This window comes from Nannobrachium achirus (genome assembly GCF_963921795.1).
Source record: "Nannobrachium achirus genome assembly, chromosome: 23".
Lineage (NCBI taxonomy): Eukaryota > Metazoa > Chordata > Actinopteri > Myctophiformes > Myctophidae > Nannobrachium > Nannobrachium achirus.
Window position 1 is genome coordinate 22,146,341 of NC_137830.1, and position 23,173 is coordinate 22,169,513.

A 23,173-nucleotide genomic window follows, 5' to 3' on the forward strand; every position below is an offset into this window, starting at 1 on the left:
TCCTTTAGATGGAGGCTGGTATCAATCATTAAACAAGCAGTCACAAACATTGTAAACTTAAGCACATTGACAAATTTATAATAATAAATAAGAAAAAGAGGTTTGCTCACTTGGATCGATGAATTCACATTTCTTAATTAAAAGAATGTCTAGCTTTCGGTTAGATGAGGGCAAAACAGCCTTCCCAACCATACTGTTGTTATGTATAACACGCTATCAGTACCAATTAAAAACATGGATTATGCCGTCTACTACTCTTGCCCAGATGGGAGATATAATTCAGCAACAAATTAGTTTGTAGAAGCCTCTATAGGTGAAGACTCGTTATCGGTGTTCAACATATATACTGTTTACCGATTAGCGTGATATTTGGACAAAATCTGTAGTACGGTAAAAAATATACTGTATATATATATATATATATATATATATATATATATATATATATATGTGTGTGTGTTTTGTAGAAATGTACCTCCTGGTGGCGCTATAACATTGCTCATCTGAAAAAGCAGATCAGCTTGGGGCTCTGTGTCGTGTGCAGTGTCCCTGTGAACGACCTAATGGTGCCGGAAATTATCTATACACAGATGGACAGACACACACGGACGGACAGCGTGCTAAACATATTCTCGACCATGCCTTTCGGCCTGGCGAATACTTAACCTTTAAGAGTTTAGATTGAGTGCGAAAATGTTCCATAGCAGCGCTGAACCCTAGACCTTCTGTTCACAAACCTCTGATTTAGTTCTTTAAATCCCTTTAAAAAACAAAACAACAGCAACATGACAATAAAATACATTTATTGTTTGGGGAAAACAATACAGAATGCACCATAACTTTCACATAGCTTACGTAAACAAAATGATATGCCACCAATGGGCGAGCTACTCCAGCTCCAACTTATAACAAAAGACACTTCAAGAAATGGCAATAAATAAATATCCTGGTGGTGGGAACACAGTGACTGGATTATTCTGTTATACACTAATCATACAGTGTGGCCACAGCAGCTTACCAAATAAAAAAGACAAATAAAACGTATGTACAAGGCCACTTGTACTTGCTTACAATGCTACAAGACAAAAACTTAACCGACGCATTATAATTCACAGAACAAATTACAATATTTCCAATAAGAAGGGACATGCCCTTTTTCTTTTTTCCATCTCAAATAATTAAAGCAAAACAATAACGTGACCGTTGCAGAAAATAAAAATGCCTCCAAACTTTGCTGTGCATTTTCAAAATTATTTACAGTACTATTGGCAAATGCAAGTGTATCTGTGAGCTGCTCTAACCTTTCAGTAATTTAGCTAGGGGACCCCCCCCCTGGTACCCCCTCAAGGACCCCGAACCCCACATCGAGAACCAGTGCTTATACATTAAACGAAACAATAATAACCCATTCCAGTGCATTTGAAATGGACAGAGTGCAGTCGGGTTAGGCATGGTGGTCAGAGCTGATGACCGATGAGTTGGGTTTCTCACCACAGGTGGGTTTCCCTGATCTCAGCAATCACCTGACTGGCCCGCTGCAGTGCCTGCAAAACAAGGGACCAAAATGACATTGAAATACGGCATTAGTGACCAAGCCGATAACTATGCAGAACTGGGAAGATTAACCTGTTCATTCCTTGTCTATTTTTGTTTTATTTAGTGTAGACAGTTATTTTTGCATCCCTTTTTTAGCCCCAATTTAGTTGTGATGGCAATTCATTCTTTCCCACACCCCCTACTGGCCACCACTGTATTTCCCTCCTCAACAGCACAACCTTTCCTCTTCTTGTTGTGGCGCAAAAGGTGACTTTGCCAGACAAACTCAATTTATGGTGTCCACTCCACAAGACTAAAAAAGTACAGCGTATGTAAAAATATCCACTGTGGCCAGCCAGTATTTTGGAAAACATTGTTTACACAGCCAGAAACGTGCTTGCGTGTGGTCAACCCCTCAAAACACATTAAAAGCTCAGTTTATGAAAATCCCCGGCTTCGTGTGGACTGGGCCTGACTGTATAAAGTAGACTGACTAACTAATCAAATGACAGGTGTGGGGAATTTGGCAGGTGTAGGACATTTGCCAAATCAACCTTTAGGCTGGGGTTGCCATGGCAATCAATAGTCTCATTTGGGCCACAGCCAGAGCCTTTTCTGTTTTTTTTTTTTTTTTTTTTTTTTTTTTTCAGGACAACCGCCTATCTGACCGATTTGACATCGGGTTTCAAATTTGAAGTCTGTCAGCCGTACAGAGATTTGATGCATCTATTGTAAGATACTTTGGTAACGCCATCAACAGGCAGCACTAGGGTCTGAGTTACAGTGATAAGGGGGTTTCAGACGGAAGGCGGTTGCCTTGTCCTAGTAATTCATTTTCAATCAGAGACGGGCGGCTATTTGGGCCGCGCGGAGAAGTTTAGGTGCGGCGCGGCGAACGGCTGCGTTCCCCGCGCGCGTGCTTGTTCGTGCATGCGCTCATGGGCGGCGAGAGCTGGATTGTGGTCAGCTTTTTTTTTTTTTGCGCTGGCGCGCAGGAGGACAACAACAACGGCTTCTAGGCAAAACATTGCCCGGCGTTTACTCGCGGAGCGGTTGTGTTTCTGTGTCCACATGAGACCGTGGCGTGGTCCCCACTGATCCAAGCGGGAGCCTCCGCTGTGACCGCGTACCGTCTGGAAGGCGCTATAGTGTACCTGTAGCATGTCTGCAGCCTCCTTGCGTCTCTGAGCCATGTCCTCTGATTCGGTGAGCAGATCGTTGAGGAGGCCGGACTTGTAGAGCTGACCAACCAGCTCGCTCTGGAGGCTGTCCTTCACGTGGTTCACCAGGAAGTGCATCACCGCCTTGGGCACGCTAAGGGACGAGACCATTTCAATTCATATAGGGCAGCAATACCCAACCTGTGGCCCGGGGCCACGAGGATGTTGCAAGTGGGTTCCTAAATATTTTGTGAAAACACTACAACTTTATTGATATTATAACATTCATTGTTACGTCATCCTTTTTCCTTTGTTAAACCCATTGATCCAATCTGGAACACAATCGATGGATTGATCATTAAAATAAACATAAAAAACAAAATGCACGTGGATGATTTGAAGTTATATCGCTCACGACTAATCATTGGTATGATGTTGCCGTTACAGGAGTCCCTACCGACAAAACACACCAGTAGATGTAAATAGATCCATGCATGGTACGTGCTGTACTGTACTGTACTGTACCTGTCCTGAATGTTCTTTCGGACGATGAGGAAGTAGGACTTAATGAGCCGCTCGATGACCTCACAGTCTCGCTGCTCCCGTGACGACAGTTTCCTGGCAACAGGTACAGGCTATGGAGAGACAGGGAGGAGAGCTTGTATTAAACCCATAGCTGGGAGAGACGGACACCCAATCATCAAGCGAGAAGCTTCTAACCAGTTAGGCAGTGTTCATTACGTCGACAAACTATGACGAAAAATGTTCCTCGACTACATACCTTTTTTCACTGACGAAAACTAAATAAAAAATCACACCCGTGTGAAGTGGAGCTGTGTGTGTGTGTGTGTGTGTGTGTGTGTGTGTGTGGATCATGTGTACCGATTTTTGTGACATTTGAAGAAAATATGTAGGAAAAGGAGCAAAAAGTGTGTTTTGGAGAAAATTCAAGATGGCGGAAAATCTATCATGGCGCAAATGGGCGTGGCCTATATGGGGAGATGCGTCATGACCCAAGGAATCCAGGGAAAACATATTTTTAATTTTCCGACCTACGGTTCAAGAGTTACAGGCCAAAACGTAAAGTGGGGTGTTATGGCGCCACCATGCGGCCAAATGACACAATTATTTTTTATTTAATCCTTGAAATCATTATGAACCTCCTCTCCAAGTCTTGAAACTCTAGCCCCTATGGTTTGCGAGAGACAAATAATTGAATGTGAGTTTTTGCGATTCCCATTATAAGTCAATGGGGAAAATTAATTCACTAATAAATTAATATCAATTAAACTATTGAACCTTTCTCTTAGCAAGTTACTAGCCCACGATTCCCGAGTAAGCCGGTCGATTTGACATATGGCGCGAGTGTGTGGTGGCAAAACTGTGGGACTAGTAGCGTGCCGAAGTTTAGGAAGTTCAGGCTACATACACACACACACACAGACAGACAGACAGACCCACACAGCCACGTATAGGGAGCCTGTGTTTCACACAGCTCCAATAAAGTTTCCCTAGAACTATAGTGTGTTGCCCTGTTAGGGCAACCACACTAACTAGAAAATGTGCAATTTGGGAAATTGCGAGTGTGGTTGCCTGCCCTGCCGCCCCCTATGGGTCGAACTGGAAATGCTTTTGGGGATTTGTTGAATATCCCACCCGTGACTTGTGGTTAAAATTTGGTGTTGACTGGATGTTTCGTTTCTGATTTATGGCTACTTCTTACAAAACGGGCTCCTCCCGCTAACTTTGGAACCCTGTTACGGAAGAACGGTATGGACTATCGAAATATCCTTTGAATATGTTTATCGCATGAGTCCATAGATCATGTGTACCGATTTTTGTGACATTTGGAGAAAATATGTAGGAAAAGGAGCAAAAAGTGTGTTTTGAAGAAAATTCAAAATGGCGGAAAATCTATCATGGCGCAAATGGGCGTGGCCTATATGGGGAGATGCGTCATGACCCAAGGAATCCAGGGAAAAAATATTTTTAATTTTCCAACCTACGGTTCAAGAGTTACAGGCCAAAACGTAAAGTGGGGTGTTATGGCGCCACCATGCGGCCAAATTAAACAATTATTTTTTATTTAATCCTTGAAACCATTATGAACCTCCTCTCCAAGTCTTGAAACTCTAGCCCCTATGGTTTGCGAGAGACAAATAATTGAATGTGAGTTTTTGCGATTGCCATTATAAGTCAATGGGGAAAATTAATTCACTAATAAATTAATATCAATTAAACTATTGAACCTTTCTCTTAGCAAGTTACTAGCCCACTATTCCCGAGTAAGCCGGTCGATTTGACATATGGCGCGAGTGTGTGGTGGCAAAACTGTGGGACTAGTAGCGTGCCGAAGTTTAGAAAGTTCAGGCTACATACGGACACACAGACAGACCCACAAAGCCACGTATAGGGAGCCTGTGTTTCACACAGCTCCAAAAAGTAAGCTGATGATGACTAAAACTAAGACGTAACATATTGACAATTTCATCAACAATTAAAGACTAGACTAAAATGTTTAAGAAGTGTTGAAAATAGCTAATCTAGAAGCTCACAACGTGTAGTGTTGTGAGCTTGTAGATCTGCTATTTTCACTAGCTTGGGTCCTGGGGCGACTTCAACATTTCTCTTTTGGGTCGTGAGCTAAAAAGGTTTGGGAATCACTGGTCTAAATAACATTCTGCACATTTGTGATGAAGAAAAACAAATCTAAGAAACAAAAACATGGGAGAACATATCAAATGCCAAAATCAGGGACACCAGGTTGAAAAATTGCTTAAAGGGTGAAGAGGTTTTAAGGAGTTTTACCACATCGAGCAGGTTGACAGCCCCTCTCAGCGGGCTCCCGGGGCCCGAGGACGGGGCTTCCTCTCCCTTCTTCAGCATCCCCCTCCAGTTCCCTGTGGCGTCAGCACCCTGCTCACCCTGGGGACCTGTTGCCGATGCCTGCAGAGCATCACAGACAATCATCGTACGTGACGACGAGGATGATGATGACCACGATAACCAGAATGATGACCAAGAAGAGGACAAGGGCGATGGTAACCAACTCCCACATGTTCAACTCCCACATGTTGCGCAGCGCACTAACGTTGTTTGGGAAAGAAATGTTTAAGAAATAGCAAAAAAATAAATAAGCATATGGCTTCTAAGTAGTTACAATGCCTGCAAAACGTGCGTGGTCTCAACTTTGTCAGATACAAGAAGGGGAGCTCAAGGGAAAAAGGTTTGGGAACCTCTCACTCAAAGAAATGTTTTCTTTTAAGCAGCTTGATGCACACAGCTGATACTGAACTCTTTGATTGCTTTCAACTATGCCCAGGCTCTTTAAAGTGATTGGAGATGGGATTTATGGCTCTTTGAAGTGAGCTGGATCTCTGGGATCCGTTCCTTTCAAAGAGCCGTTCAAAAGACTGGCTAATTTTAGTTACTAGTTACTTTGTAGATTTTGATTATAATTACAAATCAGCCATATATACATTTCCGCCATTTGAAAATAGCTGATCTACAAGCTCACAATGCGTCGCAACTTGACACATTGTGAACTTGCAGATCTGCTATTTTCAAATGATTTTTTCTACATTTTATTCATTGGAAAATCTGCGAAATGGGATATTCTGCATTGTGAGTACTTTCTACATTTGGCACTTTAAGTACATTTTGATAGCAATACTTTTGTACTTTTACTCAAGTACATTTTAATTCTGAACTTCTACTTGTTGCAGAGTATCTCTACATTGCAGTATTGATACTTTTACTTAAGTAAAGAATTTACTCCCCCTCCTCAAAAAAAGGAACGGCTCCCTACTGCGAACCGGATCCCATCGTTCATTTCAAAGGGCCGTTCAAAAGACTTGTTCGTGAACGTCCCATCTCTAAAAACGATTAACCACTTAAAGCAAACGCACACCTTAGTAAAAGTTTGGCTTTGCTTCAATCACAAATTGCACAGGGTAGATTATGACTTATGAAATAATTATCTGGGGGGGGGGGGGGGGGGGGGGGGGGGAATCACTGATTTGCTTTTGTTTATGTGCTAAAGAGTGACTTTGAGAGCTGTTTCACTCTGAAGTGTAGAGACTATTATGGACAATCAATGTCTAATCAATGGAGCAACTACTGTATGTCTCACCAATATTTAGTTAGAAAGTAACTATGGACTGTACACAACCCAAACGTCTACCAAAGTGCTATTTTGCTTAAGGCCTGGTAAAAATAAGAAGCAAAAATTGACAACCAGGTTGAAAGTAGTTAAATGTTTTCCATTATACCAACATCCCACAATATTAGTAATGGGAATGTGAAACACGGTTACAGAGTGAGACACGACAAAGGGACACTAGCAGCTTGTGTCTGGTTAGCAAATTCAGCGTATCGGGTCAAGTACATAAACACCAGTGAGCGAAGTCTTTGTCCGTCAGGATCATGAAAATTATTAGTGCAACCGGCATTCAACCAGGCAAGTATACAGAGAGACATTGAAGGACAAAACACAGTCTAAACAGTGATCACAGTTCAGCCAAGGACAACAGCAGAGTTCACGTAGAATATCTACATATCTACAAGCTCACAGCTTATAGATCAGCTATTTTTGTTTTGTTGATTAGTTTGGTTAACTGTTTGGGTCTAAAAACGGGTGAGGTCAGAACACTGGGGAGACGGACTGTACAGAGAACACAGTGATAGTTAATGCAAGTCAACACAGGCTGAATAAGGAAGGCAAGGCCAAGCACACAGCATCAGCACACCAAACTGTCACCAATCATAGAGCATGCCCAACACCCGAGTATCAACAGATCCAATCCATGCCCCGACACCAGGCAGTGAGCCATTGAGCCAGTCTAGCTGCCCACCTTGGCAGAATCCATGTCAGCTCCCGGGGCGGGGGGCTCGCCTGACACCAGACCCGGGCAGAGCGGACCTTTGCCAACAGACTAGCGAGAAAGAAAGGACAGCAGGAATGGACAGAAAGAGGGCTGAGAACAAGCGTGGAAGGAGTAAAAGGAGGTCGGCCAGTTCGGCCAGAGAGAGGAGACATCTGTAATTTGTCGTCATCTTCCATCCAGCCACTTGTTCCCTCATCTTTGGAGTGGGTTATGTGTGCTCTTCTTCATCAAAGCGCAAGTCTGTTCATTACATTTTACGTGACAATTGTGGAGGTGTGATGACATCTCGGACAGAAAACAGTCTACACACAGAAAAACAAAGGTGCCATCTGGAACAGAAACTGCTCCTTCAGAGTGACGCCATAGAATAACCGTTTTAGCTTGAGGAACCATTTCTGTTTCCTCAAAGAACTTAAGAACATAAAATGGCTCTCTGGAACCTTATGAGGAACATAAAACGGTTCTTTAGTAGGTGATGGTTCTTCGTGGAACCATTTAAAAGAACCATTTAATAACGACTATGTTTCTGTGTGTATGTGAGGCATTTAAATGTTCTCATTGTGGTTTAGTAGTAATAATAGTAATGTGTTGTTAGTACCTTATCCCTGGGCACTGACGGAGGCAGCTCTCTCATCCTGTTCCTCCTCGACTCCTGCAGAGAACCAAGAGCACATGTTGGCATCGTCAAATTAGGCCGGGAGCCAATTCTGAAATTGGCACAAATTGGTACCACCCAAGGTGACCGTACGTTTTTTACATTTTTGACTTCCTACATGTCTCTAGTTTACATTTTGGTATGATAACCCTTTCTGAGACCCAGCTTAATTGATGTTATCAGCCGCTAGAGTCGGTCTCCCATCGACTTTCTATACAGGAGGAAAATACCCAGAATTTTTTTTTTTCTGGGTATTTAAGTGGGATGTGAGGGGTCTAACTAGGGGTTTGTTATGATGCTGAATCCAGTGGGCTAGAAATGGCCTCAGAAAACAATACACGTATGGGTGAGTATTCATGTTAGCTGGAGGCCTTAGGATTTTTTTTCTCGTGCTAATCAGTCTAAAAGTGCAAAATTTTGCACAGATGTAGCTCAGGGCATGCTCTAATGATTTAGCTAGGGCGCCCGAGTCTGCGACATTCGGGGTCGCCACAGCGGCCAAATCAAGTTGGGCTCCCATCGACTTTAGTGATGAAAAGTGATGAGTCATCACTTTTCAGAGTTTTGTGGGTGCTGTGGTGACCCCGAAGGTCGCCGACTCGGGTGCCCTAGCTAAATCATTAGAGCATGCCCTGAGCTACATCTGTGCAAAATTTCGCACTTTTAGACTGATTAGCACGAGAAAAAAAAACCCTAAGGCCTCCAACTAACATGAATACTCACCCATACGTGTATTGTTTTCTGAGGCCATTTCTAGCCCACGGAATGTTTTTTGTGCAAAACAAATGCCTGCAATGGATTCAGCATCATGACAAACCCCTAGTTAGACCCCTCACATCCCACTTAAATACCCAGAAAAAAAAACTTTTCTGGGTATTTTCCTCCTGTATAGAAAGTCGATGGGAGACCGACTCTAGCGGCTGATAACATAAATTAAGCTGGGTCTCAGAAAGGGTTATCATACCAAAATGTAAACTAGAGACATGTAGGAAGTCAAAAATGTACGGTCACCTTGGGTGGTACCAATTTGTGCCAATTTCAGAATTGGCTCCCGGCCTAAATAGCTTCCATGTAAAGTACAACCCAGAGTGCCTTCATTCAAAATGTAACAATGGGTCCATTTGGTTAACATTTTCTACACTTTCAGTTAAAATAGATAAATGAACAATTACTGTTTAAGTAACTGGTGAAAGCTTCAATTTAAATAAGTAACACGTTTATTACAGACAATTGTTGCAATACCAATTTTAAAACATACATTTTGACAGCTTTCATGGGTCAAGGAAAATACTCTTTGTGCGTTAAGAGCTACATTATTTTATGATATCAATATCTTTGTATAAAGCATAAACAGTGGGTGTTAGGACAAAGAAAGAAACTAATATTTAAAGTAGGAAGGTTTAAGGTAGAGCCCGCACACCGTCTTCAAGGCAAAGGATCACTTTACTGAGTAACGATCCTTACAGGATCTTCATATGGTCAGTATAAAACTCCACAACTGTTCGGTCATTATTAACCCTTGACCCTAATATCTTTGCACAACCAAGAATACCAAATCACTAAAGGAAAGTTGACTTTCTGTTGCACGGTCCCAACATTTCGCAGCTTTTTGGATCTACTCCTAACAATCACTGTCTCCGATGGTACTTTGCACAGACCTCTATATTGTTGTTCATGACACCGCATGCGTCTGCAAAGTCCGGATGTTTGGTGTTGATGTAGGCCAGCTCAATGGCTACCAGGTTATGGACCTACACAACAGGACAAACACACACCAGGTTATGGTGGGCGACGAGGCCTCAGAGTGTTATGGCATACACATAAAACTAAAGAGACTGGTGTGACGGTACCATCTCGTTGGTGATGGGCAGTCTCTTTCTGAGGAGGGAGGTGACCACCTCTACTATGGCCTCGTGGAGCTTGGGAAACCTCTGCAACTCCTGTGAACGACACGCACACACACACAAACACACACACACACGCACACACACACACGCACACACTTTGACCATTTATTTATGTTCACACAAAGGAGAGCTTACAAGGACACAAATATTATTGGTGCAGTAAGGTTACATTCACAAAATCATGGCATAATGTCAAAAGCGCAGGGACCAACAGGGAGGGATGTCAGTCACCTCCTGTGTGCTGTATTTCTTGGATTAATGGAAAACGTTTTTTTTACACCAAGGTAGGGCTGCACGATTTGGGGAAAATATCTAATTGCGATTTTTCTGACTAATATTGCGATTGCGATTTGATTAGCAATATTTATGTATTTATTTTAAGGTAGGATAAGCGATTGGTTAAAACAAAACGTTTCTTGTTGAAAGGTTGATAAATAAATTATTGTAACCAAAGAAAATAACTTCACTACCTTAAGTAAAGCTTCCGTTGAATATTTATTGTGTAATACACTTAAAAGGAAATTGATTATTTCTAACTAGGCTAATTGGCAATCATGCAAATGGTTCCAAAAGATTCCCTTTTATTTTTCTTTAGCAATAGAAAACGTTTTTATATTCAGGAAAATCTCAGTACTAATGCCTCTCATTGTCAAGGCAGAAAGTACCGTATGTCGCTGCCTTGCTTTCATCAAGGCAAAAAAAAGTTTCACTTGTGTGCTGGGGCAGGCTTGCCAACACTAAATTTGTCAGGTGTCTCCTGAATTTTTACCCCATCTCCTGCCATACTCCTGAATACATCTACTCTGTTAAAAGGTTTCGGGGGGAGGACCTCAAGACCCCCATTTGTGGAGTTACACGCCCCCCTCAAACTATCCCCAAAGAATCTCCTGAATTCTGACTGTCCAATGTTGGCAACCCTGGTTCTGGGGAGGTGAGGGGGAGCTACCGTCTGTGCCAAAACATCACATTCATTTCAGCTTATGACAAACGGGAGCATTTAATCTATGCACAAGGATTCAAGGATGTTATATTTATAATAGGGCTGTCAGTCGATTAAAAATTTTAATCCCATTAATCGCATGAGTGTCCATAGTTAATCGCACGATTAATCGCAATTAATCGCATATTTTGTATTTGTTCTAAATCTACCTAAAACTGATATTAATACTCATATCAACATGGGAGTAGACAAATAGCAATCACTAAACCCCAACATCCCTATTCTAAGGGGATATTCACCAAATGTAGCAGATTTACAAGCTCATTACAAGATGCTACAAGATCTTGTAGATCGGCTATTTTTGGTGAAGAGAGTTGGTGTATAAATATAACTCAAGTACAGTGCAACTCGGGTGTTTTACAAAGCAAGCATGAGGCATTAGAGGGTCTAAATTGGTTTAACTGAAGTAATATTGATACATTCTAAATATTATCAAAATATTCTGAGGCACCCTGGACTGGTGTTATTGGGCACCCTAGTTCACTATGAGAAACCCAGCTGTTATGATGTAGAGAGTACTGATGGCTTGTTGGAGATGTGTGGCACACAAGCCACAGTCAGCCAGACCTGCCGGATTTCAGCCGGAGTTGGGCCAGAACAGCCGGATGTGGGCCATAACAGCCGGATTTGGGCCAAACCTGTTTGCTATGTGGGTTCTCTGGCCGTTGTTGCATGCATTTGGTGGTCACTGTTAGTGTGTTGGTGCGGGGGTCTGGGGGGCACTGTATAATGAACGTAGGCTAGTAGGCTACTATGTGCTCGTGTACAGTACAAGTTGGAGCACTCCTGTTCTTGGGAGCTTGTGTGTCTGGGGCTTGCGCTGTCTGCAGATGTGCCGTTTCAACGCTGCACCGAGTGCCACGCTATGAGATTTGAGATTTGAGTTAAAAATGTTTGCTTTAAAAATACACACATTCAAAGATTTGCACAAACTTTCAAGATTTTTCAAAAAATAGCAGATTTACAAGCTCGTAGCTCGGCACTCGCTGCCATGCAAAGAGCTGCTTTTTTCTTTTTTTGAATAGCCAAATTATAAAATAAAGGTTAAAGTGGTTATGACGTGGAGTAATGGAACTCAAACAAAGAGTGGGAACGTCACGTCAGTCACCTGCGTGCTGTAGTTGCTGCAGTGCTGGATGATCCTCTGCATCTCCTCGTGCACCAGCTCCACACAGCGCAGGCTGGGCTCCTCCAGTCGCTTCACCTGCTTCTTCACCAGCAGCTCAAAGGACACCTCGGGGACAAACAGGGACGGACGGGGGCCCTGCCGCAGAAAGGGAGTGGGGTGTCAAGAGACTGCTTTCAGTCCTTCGCTGCAGGGGGTCTTTGACAGGGGGTCCGTGACCCATAGGGGGTCCTCAGAGTTACTACAGGGGAGGCCACCAACAGTTTGCTTGATAGGAATTTTTAAAACCACTTGAACCCTAGAATTTCTTTTCTGAGGGGAACATTAGCCGAAAATAGCAGATCTAAGAGGTTTGGTGTAGGGGGGAAAAGATGCAAAGGTTTTTTTTATTTTATGTTTTACATCCTTCTATCTACTAGGCATGATCATGAACGCGAAATTGCATGTTTGACCCCCAGACCAACCCCATCTTTCAAACATGGCAGCCATGTTTGTTTACTGGTACATTTGAAGAAAACACGATGGCTGCCATCTCATGAATGCCTGAACGGATTTCCAAGCGGATTCTTTTGTTTGAAACTGTGAACGGTGAATGGTGCATGATCTGTGCATGGGCCTGCATGACAAGTTCACTATGGATTACATGTCAGTAAATGGAGAATTTGGCAGTTCAGCCTGAAAGTGGCCATTTTTAAAAAGCAGCGAATGAGTTAAATTGGCATAAAAAACATTGAAGACCCTTGCTTTGCTGGGTAGCCATTATTGAGAATGACTTTATTGCGACCGTCAGGTCGCAGTTACTATCAAAACCTCCACCGGCTGTCAGTCCATCAGTCCGTCCGTCAGTCAGTCTGTCTGTCACTCCCCCCGCCACTGCAGCCCGCTAAAAAGGCTGTAACTCGGCCATCCAGCCACCGGGAGAGACGGGCCGGCACCCAGGGGGACCCCCACGCCGCCGGGGAAAGAATATGGGAAAATAGTCAAAAGTAGCCGATCTACAAGCTACTGCTCCACTCCACGGCCCCTGGTGTATAGGCTACATGTTACCTGACGGTCGCTTATCTCCCGATTAGGGAGTCTTACTGGTAGTAGAGCAAGAGTGTGATGTTTCAAGACAGCAGTTGACATTGTAAATGAGAGCTGACTGTTACGGGTATCAAACTTAGGATCTTAGGACTGCAGGGTATTCTGTCGGTACGCCAGGTGTGTGTAAATGGTAAATGGTGCATTTATATAGCGCTTTTTATCCAAAGCGCTTTACAGAGATTGTGCATTACATTCACCCATTCACGCACACATTCATACACCGGTGGCAGGGGAAACCATGCAAGGCACCAACCTGCTCACCGGGAGCAATGTGGGGTTCAGAGTCTTGCCCAAGGAAGGACCCTTCGACATTAACTCAGGGGGAGCCCGGATTCGAACTGGGAACCCTTCGGGAACCCTTCGTGCTCTAATAACGGTTTCTCTACCCCTGGGCTATGCCGCCCCTATGCCGCCCCACACACACGTGTGTGTGTGTGTGTGTGTGTGTGTGTGTGTGTGTGTGTGTGTGTGTGTGTGTGTGTGTGTGTGTAAACTCACAGTAGCGTTCCTGATAGCTGTCAGTATGTCTATGGTAGTGAGTCCTCCCAGTGGATCCACAGACTCCAAGGTTCTGCCGAACGTCTCGTGGAATATGTAACAAATCCGGGCTCCACCACACCTGCACCATGATGAAACACACCTGCATTAATAGCTGTGATGTGAAAACAAAGGGACCATTTGTTTTATTTTGTTTAGTTTTTCTTTTTAAGTACTTACATTTCAACTTACAACCCGCAACATTTTTAAATGACAAAGTCAAATTAAATGCTTTGTTCTGTTTCATTTTCTATTTCATGCAACAAACAGCTCCATCCTGTGGCCAAAAACATGTATGTCTGGTTTGAAATGAAACTTTTCTTTGAAAAGATGTTGACTTATTTTTGACAATTTTTGACAATATTATAACATGCCCAAAACAGGGATGCCAAGCTGAAAGTGGATAAAAGCTAGTTTTGATTCTGTGCAACATGTTTAAAATTCGGGACGACTTCCAAATAGAAATGGCCTCATGGCCCAACCTGAGGCCGGCCGGGCCCATTTGTGGGTCGCGGACACATTTTTATGGGTCCCTTAATTTTTTGTTTCCTACATCTTTTGTAAAATTATTATTATTTCAAAACATTGACCAAAAAAAACATAGACCAAAAAGCTTTTCATGAATTATATTAAAAAGATGCTATGATTTTTCATTAATAAATAAAATAAAAATCGAAGAAATTCCATAAATTAGAAAACAAATGTTTTAAGTAGTAGTGAAAATAACCAATCTACAAGCTCACTGAGATCGTAGATGGGCTGTTTTCACTAGATTGGGTCGCGGGCAAACGTCCCAATTTCTCTTTTGGGGTCTCGACCTGAAAAGGTTTGGGAACCACTGGTCTAACGCCTGTCAACAGTCAAACTGTGAGGTCCTTGAGATTAAAACGCTGTTGGCCGCCTTCCACCATCAGAGACAGTGTGCCACTCACAGCTCGGTCGTCTCGATGTACTTGGCGGTGCCCTCGATGGTGTTGCAGTACTCGGCGGCAAACTTGGTGATGAGCTGCAGCAGCGTGGCGCTCTGGTCCTCCACAGGCTCGCCGTAGCTGCTCATCAGGGACTGGTACTGAGCCGCCAGGACGTTGATGCGCGTCTTCAGCTCGGGCAGGCAGTCTCGGATGTGATGCATCAGCAGCCTGGCGTTCACAATTTAGGAAGTTTATCATGGATTAAAGCAACAGGGGGATGCCTAGGGGGTCCTCAGAGTTACTACAGGGGGTCCTCCAAATCTTTGTGTGATAGAAACGTATTTTTTCCCCCCCCTTTTTTATATTTACAACTTGTACCCTATGTGGGTCCATGCATATTCGGAGAACTTTAGCCAAAAATAGCCGATAGCCGATCTAAAAGCTCACAGATCGGCTATTTTCGGCAAAGAGGTTTGGTGTAGAGGAGAAAAAGAGCAGAATAAGTACATAGTGAAATGTCAAGTTTATTAAAAACTCACTGAATGCCACCCTTTATTAAAAATCTACAAAACTGATGCCATCCATTTTGTTTAATTTTACCTTTTTATGGGGGCCAAAATCATATTTTGTACTTAAATTACATATATAAATCTATGCTTCTATCGAAAGCCACACTACCCCTCTTACAAAGGAAAAAATATATATCCTATCATTAGATTTGGGCTTCAATAGAACATGTGTAAGATGTCTTGATCATCATCATATGTTTATGCTGTCATTGGGCCTGTGTGTTCTCTAGAGTGCAATGGCCTTTGAAAACCACCAGGTGGTGGTCTCCTACTATCTGATGGACAAATAGAAGAAGGAAGAGACACGTCCATTTTTTTTTGGTCCGGGCCTAGTTGTTTACATTTTGGCCAGGCCTTTTTGCTAACATGCTATAACACTTCAGAGCCCTGGCGATCGCTATCAAGGGCTCTGATCGCACGGTTAGAACCGCGTTATTTTTTCGAGTTTTTTGAGTACTTATAGTTCGTCTGGGAAGCACGGAAAGTGTATAAACGAACGTTTTAAGATTAACATTAAAACGGCCGGAACCAATGTTCGGTTATACCGGTTTTCCCGTCGGACTGTGTTCACCGGTGCTACAGTCAAATCGGTCGTGGCGCTCCGGTCACGGAGGCTAACGGCTAACTTCTGGAGCGATTTTTTTGAAATTACAATTATGGTATGAAAGATAAAACTTTTGATTAATTAAAAAGACGTAAAGTGCGTTTATGGCACTACAGATCAAAGACGTAAAGGTCGTTTATGGCGTTCAGTGAGTTAAGTATTGACGGTTCAAGTGGTTAAATATCTGAAAACACAAATTGACATGAATCCAAAATACACTGATGATTTTGCTGTCAAACAATGAAACGATATGGAATATGAAAAGGTTATGGGGGTCCTATGAAAAGGTTGTGGTTGTGGGGGTATGTCTTCACTCAGCATGTTGCACACTGAAAGTACCGGTCTACTGTGCAAACTCACAACATGTCGCAGCGCAATGTGTCGTGTGCTTCTAGATTGGCTATGTTTGGTTATTTGTTTATTTTAAGAGAGTATTTGAAGTGGTCAAGCTAGCAATAGAATACATATTCATAAAACCTAAGAGTCTTGATTATTTCAAAAGGCAAAGGTTAAAGTCTCAATCTGCAATTTCTTCAACTGCTTGCCTGTATATAGAACAGCAAGAACAACATTTAGAACAATAATACTTAAGACATCATAATTCAATTACATATTAATTGTGCTAATTGTTTAGGAACCTGCTAACTGCTAAATGATCACATAAGGAGAATGCAGAGAGAACATCGTGGTGCCTCAAAGAAACTAGAATAGCTGGTAAACAATGAACCTACTGTAGCATCCGTCTAAACAACGCTCCTTGGCATTGCATAGTTTTTAGAACCACTGGTGTAGAGACAACCACACTGTCTGATACACACACCATGTCGGCCAGATTTGCCAGCAATCATTACAGATATGTCTATGTTTACAGTATTACCTGTTCAGGGTCCGAGCCAAGTATTTGGTTCCGTTTCTGTTGGCCAGAGATGGGTATTTCTTCTGCAGAAATGCGTGTTCGTCATGAATGGCGTCAGCCACAGACTTCTTATTATTTATGTCCAGTTGGCTCCTGAAAGATCAGACTCATGGTATTCAGGGTTGGGGCTTGGAAAGTATTTGATCGAACTTCAATACAAATCTTAGTCCTTTTGAATGCCTTATTAAAGCTTTAAGGTTAATTGTTAGTGCACAGAATGAGAAAAAAACAAAACATTTCTCTTGTGAAAATAATCTTTCAGCTGCCTGGTTCTGTAACACTGGAAATGAATTCAAGTTCAAAATTCAATCAATGAGAGATTTGTTTGACTCAGAGCTCAAAGAACTCCAAGAGCACTGAAACCGACAAACAATGGGTTAAGACCCATTTGTGAATCGCCGACACATTTTTATCGGTCTCTAAATCTTGTTTCCTACATTTTCTTTTCTAATCATAGAATAAATATAAAACATTCCCAAAAAACATAAGTTTTCATGAATCATGAATTAAAAACTATTATTAAAGATTCAGTAATTTCATGACGAAATCAAAGAAAATTCAAAAAAATTCCATACATTAGAAAACAAATGTTTAAGAATCTAAGTATAATCTCTCTTTTGTGTCTTGACCTGAAACATTTGGTAATGACTGGCCTAATCCATATTAAACTTGGGGCTCACTGATATGAAGAAGGTTGAGAGAATCTGAGAGAATTGAAGAGAAAGACATGGTGTGACCCACCTGTTCACCACCCCGATGAGACCCAGCTTGACAGGGATGACCCGGCCCATCAGTACGTCCATGGCATCTGTGCCGGCGTCCATCAAGTCCAGTTTGGTCACCACAGCCAATGTCCTCCTTCCTAGGATACATAATAGTCACACGTGATGGCTCGGTACGTGACGGTTTCCTCAGCAAATAACGCATGTGTTGTGGTGCGAATGCCTTTAACTCTTGACAATTCTAAATGAAGGGGAAAGGGGATGTGGAACGATGTTGGCAAGTCAAGGTGCACGCAGGTGTCTCTGTCTGGCTAATGACTCAAGACAGATTCTGCCGAGGTTTATATTGAAGGCAATGGAGGCTTCATCACTTCCTGAAGACGTCATCTCCCAAAGCCTCATGGGAAACTGAGTTCCTGCATATCTCAGTTGTACAGAAAAGACCAATTGAGGAACATTCTCCTCAATGGCAGGGAAATGCTGCTTTTTGAATTGAAGAGTATTCTCCTCAATTCTCCTCGGCAATTTAATAATTAGCATTCATAACAACAGAAATGTTCTCATCTGAGAAGTCGTCAGTGTCATACTGTACCGTCGGTGTCGACGTCACGGGCCACCTTCAGGGCCTCGGAGGTGGCCATGTCTGTGTTGGCAGCTGTCACAGCCAGGATGATGCAGTTGGGGTTGGAGATATGCTTCAGGATCAGCTCCCTGATCTGAAGCTCTATGTCCTTGGGCTGGTCCCCCACTGGCACCTACACAGTGGTGGAAAGTAACTCAAGTCACTGTACTACCCACTAACATACAGTAAGAGTGTCCCTCCCAAATAAACGTATAAATAAAATACTTTAGTCATGAATAGTCAACAGGTATAATGTGCCAGAATACTGTTGTGGGTATAGTATGGGATCCTACCTTGGTAATCCCTGGCAGATCCACCAGCGTGAGGTTGACAACATGAGGAGAGAAGATCTTCAGGTGGATGGGCTCATCGCTGATCCCCTACAAACACACACACATAGTCACATACAAGTTGAGTGCGGTGCGGTTCTAACCATTGAGATTAGGGAAGCACAATATTTAGTAATTTGTCACATGGACAACAACGATTACACAGCTCTGACACAACTAGTATCATCAAGCCTACTAAAGTCTCACCTTATTATTTCCCGATATTCTCTCAGTTTCATTTTCAATTTCTTGCCTGATTTCGTTGAAATCTGTGTAGATCTGGAGAAGTACATGTCAAACACAAGCAATACACAGTCAAGAATCACACAGTTCAGAATCAGAATGCCTTTATTTGTCATTGTACGAGTATGACATTATCATGCAACGCCCTCACTGGTATATAGTTAACGTGAGTTAAACATGAAGCTGTGGGTATGACAGAAAAGCATACCTTGTTTTTGGTATGTAGGAATTTGCCCCATGCCTCCCCTTCCTCACCTATGAAACAAAAACAAAACAAAAATGAGCTGCATGGGCATGCGTATTTAAATATATACCAGTTTTACATTTCCTCAAATTAATTATTATAGTATATCGCGCTATTGGCAAATGCTTAAACATGTATTTTCATTTAAAATGTCTGCTGTAGCTGAAAATAGTATTAACATGAAAAGTAGGATATAATATCTCTGTAGGGTGGAAACCTCATATGCCCAAAACTATTTCGTTTAAGGATTCAAATTCAAAAGTATTAAACGTAGCAATCAAAACGCACTGCTTCGTGCCGGGTTCCGAGCTTGCGAGTCTGGTACTTTGGATGCTTTTGTGTGATGCTGTAGAGTGATCATTGATCACGTAGGGCATTGATTTACGATAAAAACGTAAAAAGTTAGAATACGGAAATAGGAGGTATTTGCCCAACAGCAACGATACAATACAATAGTTTATAATAATAAAACATGATTCAAATGACGCTACTCTCCACGGTTAGAGTAGGGTAAACGGAGGTGTCTAAACAGAAGCCTAATGGGACACTAATGGAAGGTCACTATAGATTGGAGAAGAAAGGAGATTACCAGATAGCTCTGTCACAATGATTACATTATCACCTGATCGCAGTTATTTGAGATACCGGTAATCACAATCGTTTTTTTTGTATAACCCGTTTAGACCTGAGGCCGATTCTAAAGAAAAAGTATAAAATGTATATGGCATGTTTTGGCCACAGTACATTATTTATTTAGATTGTTACCAGTGTCATTGCCAGTCATTTCTTTGTATATTCTAATATCGGCCTTATGCGATTTTTATTTACAAGCCTAAATGGCAAAACAGATGTTGTTGTTGTTGTTGTTGTTGTTGTTGTTGTTGTTCCGATGTTCAATCCCAAAAACACAATACAATTATTTGTAAGTCAATTAATCGTCCAACTAAAATGTAATGATTGTGACAAACCTAGGCGTATACATCCAGGAAAGGAGTGGAACTAGAAGGCTAGAACAGTAGCTAAGCAGAACTCCACAACACCTTGTCATTGCACCTCTATGAAGCTCAGTGTTTTTCCACACTCTGGGGTCTGCAGTTGAGGAGACGGTGACATTATCACTTTTGTGGTGCAACAACAGTCATGGTCCCCAAAGGGCAGAGAGGGGACATAAACACAAAGGCAGCACAGAGGGGGACACCGAAAGTACATGACAGTTCAGCTGTCGCATCATTTGAGTCGAGACCGTCTATGTTAGATTACAGTCAATGCCATTTAATTTGTGTCGGATGCTGACAATAGCAGACCTACAGGTGCACTGCACATTGTGAGCTTTTTGATCTGCTATTGCTCACATGCGAAACCATTGTAAGCCTTAGTATAAATCAGTCTTACAACATTGGACTCCGCATACAGTAGAACAACAAACACTGGTAAAAAGTTCAAAGGCAGATCCTTTGGCAGTGGATGAAGCAAGTCATGTTGTGGCCTTAAAATTAGGAGGTATAAACAATTCGTAAAGTTAGGGCCGATTCATACTCCATTTTTAGAGCCGAATTTATTTTGGTTTGGTTCGGGTAGTCACAAAATCTCTGTGGCACCCAAGAGCCGAATTAATGACGGTACCCGTCGCCCCGAACCTCTGACGTCATATTGTAGTTTGGACAGAGCCGAACCAAAATAAATTTGGCTATAAAAGTGGAGTATGAATCGGCCCTAAGTAAGAAGCCTTGCCGGGACGTTTTGGTCCAAAAACAAAGTTACACATAAAAAGTAATACATAAAAAAAATAATAATAATAATAACGAAAAGTATTGGAAGATTTTTTTACACAAATCTTCTGTTCTTGGGTTCCCAGGCACAAAATATTTTCAGATGGGGGGTCTGCACTCGCAGTCAAATACATTTACATTAAAGCAATTTAGTTGTCCTTGACATCCTAAAAATGTGAGAACCACTGCTTTAGTTTAAACCATACCCACCACTGTCATCTCCCTTCCTGACATCCCCGGGGTCCACGTGCACCAGCTGGAGGATGAGAGGTCTCCTGGTGACGATGCCAGTGCCGCGAGGCAGCAGGTCCCTGCCCACCAGGCTCTCCAACACCGAGCTCTTTCCACTGCTCTGGAGAAACACAGTTAACACAAAAAACAAAAACAACAAATCCCAAATGCGCAATATGAAAAGCAGACCTGGCAGCACTGATTGAGGTTTTACAGTCAGATTCAGGGGTCATCACCATGCTGGCTTGTGCTGGACATTTTGGTCAACATTCCATTTTTGCCACGGACAACGGACATACAAAATGAGTGGACTGGACAATAACAATTAAAAAAAAAAGAATCTGTCCCTGAATGACCAATTACAGGTCTGTAACTCTGAGAGTGTAGAAATGGAACAAAGTGGACCTACTACTAGTACTAGTGGACTCCTAATGTGCCACAGTATCAAACATATTCTGATGAAAACCTGGAGACTTGGGAACATTATAATGTTGTGCAAAAAAGAAAATCTAACATTTGGCCATGGACAAGGCCAAGTCTTTGTGGACATATTGACAACCCCTGGTCAGATAGAGTAGTTAAATTAGATGTTCTTTATAATTATGTATAGTCCAGAATGATGTGTGTTTGTTTGGGGGGGGGGGGGGGTGGAGAGAACCAGTGCTTAGTCAAGCTATACATACATACATACTGTACTGTACATACATTCATTGTTCACGTCAAACTGATACCACATATTAATGTTACTCCATCCAACACGGGTGGTTGGTTGCACCTGTCTTTGCCCTCACGCGATGGCCTGATTTTAAGCAAGCTGGCAATGAGGATCTAAACATAGGGACTGAATGATGGATATAGCACTCACACTGTCTGCCAGGGCATAGTGCAGTGGGCTCTGCATGATGTGACGTTGTGAGTGATTCACTAGTTCTGTGGTTTAAGTAGTCTATATTATGTACACTGCACACAAGGGCAACATACGGCCAGAGGGCCGGACCCAGCCCTTTAAGCATCTCCATCCGGCCCACCATGATGCATTCCTCATAATGTACTCAAATGTTTTATGTTTAAAATGTAACAGTGAAGTAGTCAACCTTGAGTCCATATGTATAGGCCTATGTAACATAATGCAATGTGTTTTATCAGTGACCTATGGAGTGGTGCATACCCAATTAGATATGATATTGTATGCATTTATAGGCTCATTTAATAGTTGATACAGCATTGAAGTGGATTGTTTGTGCCCCTTCACTCACTTATCGAAGGCAGTATGGCCCCCTGGGAAAAAGATGCTACCCACCCATGTCATGAACATTTTCAAAAAATAAATAAAAACAAATAAAAAATAGCTAAATAAGCTGATAATAATAATAATGAATGATTAGGCTATTGGTATTATGATGTTTTATTTTTATTGTTATTGTTATATTTTTTTGTATTTTAAGTATTTTCTTATGTTTTATGGTATAAAATAATGGGACAATGACATGTATTATGTAACAATGTAAGAGATGCAATGCATGCACATGAGACAGGCAGTGCAATGACAGTAGCTAACATGGAATGATGGTGGATTTGGTGACATTTCAGCATACAGCTCTGCAGGTCAAGAATTAAGAACAGCAGCATTAGTTGAAGTCAGGATCAAATCAAACTGGCAACACAACTGGCTAGAGAGCGAGTGATGCTTTATCATTACCACAGAGCTTTGCATGCATTTATAGAATAAAGCCAAGGTGGGGGTTATTCTACCTGGGTCCCTACGACCGCTATCTGCGGCAGCTGTATGATGTCCGCTCCCACCGTGTTGAACACATCCTGGAGCTTGTTAATGACGGGGATGAGAGCCTCCATGTCCGACACGTTTTAGAACGCGGACGAACGGAATGAATTCAGTGTGTGTGTGGTGGTGATGGAGCCAAAGTCATTCAATGTCCCACAGACACCATTGCAGCAGCAGCCAGCAACACACACCTCTTTGGGTGGTGGATGAGAGTGGGAAGGAAGCGGGGTGCGCCGGGACTTGTAGTTCTCCGGTGGACCAACACGAACCTACCGCCACAGCCCAGGAAGCGGATAAGGACTACATCTCCCATAAGTGACGCAAATACACTGCCTCT

General features: G+C 42.4%; 1 protein-coding gene across 4 annotated transcripts; it reads right to left on the reverse strand.

The window, feature by feature from the left end:
- Positions 1-1,487: 1,487 nt before the first annotated feature.
- On the reverse strand, positions 1,488-22,907 carry LOC308309223 (dynamin-1-like protein; the record flags this gene model as incomplete). 4 transcript variants are annotated; one of them, XM_080754727.1, is made up of 19 exons in its annotated part: positions 1,488-1,544; positions 2,691-2,850; positions 3,222-3,331; positions 5,505-5,642; positions 7,550-7,630; positions 8,181-8,234; positions 9,896-9,988; positions 10,088-10,177; positions 12,253-12,408; positions 13,855-13,975; positions 14,826-15,032; positions 16,855-16,986; positions 17,635-17,755; positions 18,208-18,370; positions 18,531-18,617; positions 18,774-18,845; positions 19,018-19,064; positions 21,036-21,174; positions 22,806-22,907. In XM_080754727.1, the coding sequence occupies 19 exons, from the start codon at positions 22,905-22,907 to the stop codon at positions 1,488-1,490; spliced, it is 2,130 nt and encodes a 709-aa protein (XP_080610853.1). The 4 variants fall into 4 exon arrangements, with proteins under 4 accessions (XP_080610853.1, XP_080610852.1, XP_080610855.1 ...); XM_080754726.1 differs by having other exon boundaries at positions 21,033-21,174; XM_080754729.1 differs by lacking the exon at positions 7,550-7,630 and having other exon boundaries at positions 5,505-5,621; positions 21,033-21,174.
- Positions 22,908-23,173: the final 266 nt, after the last annotated feature.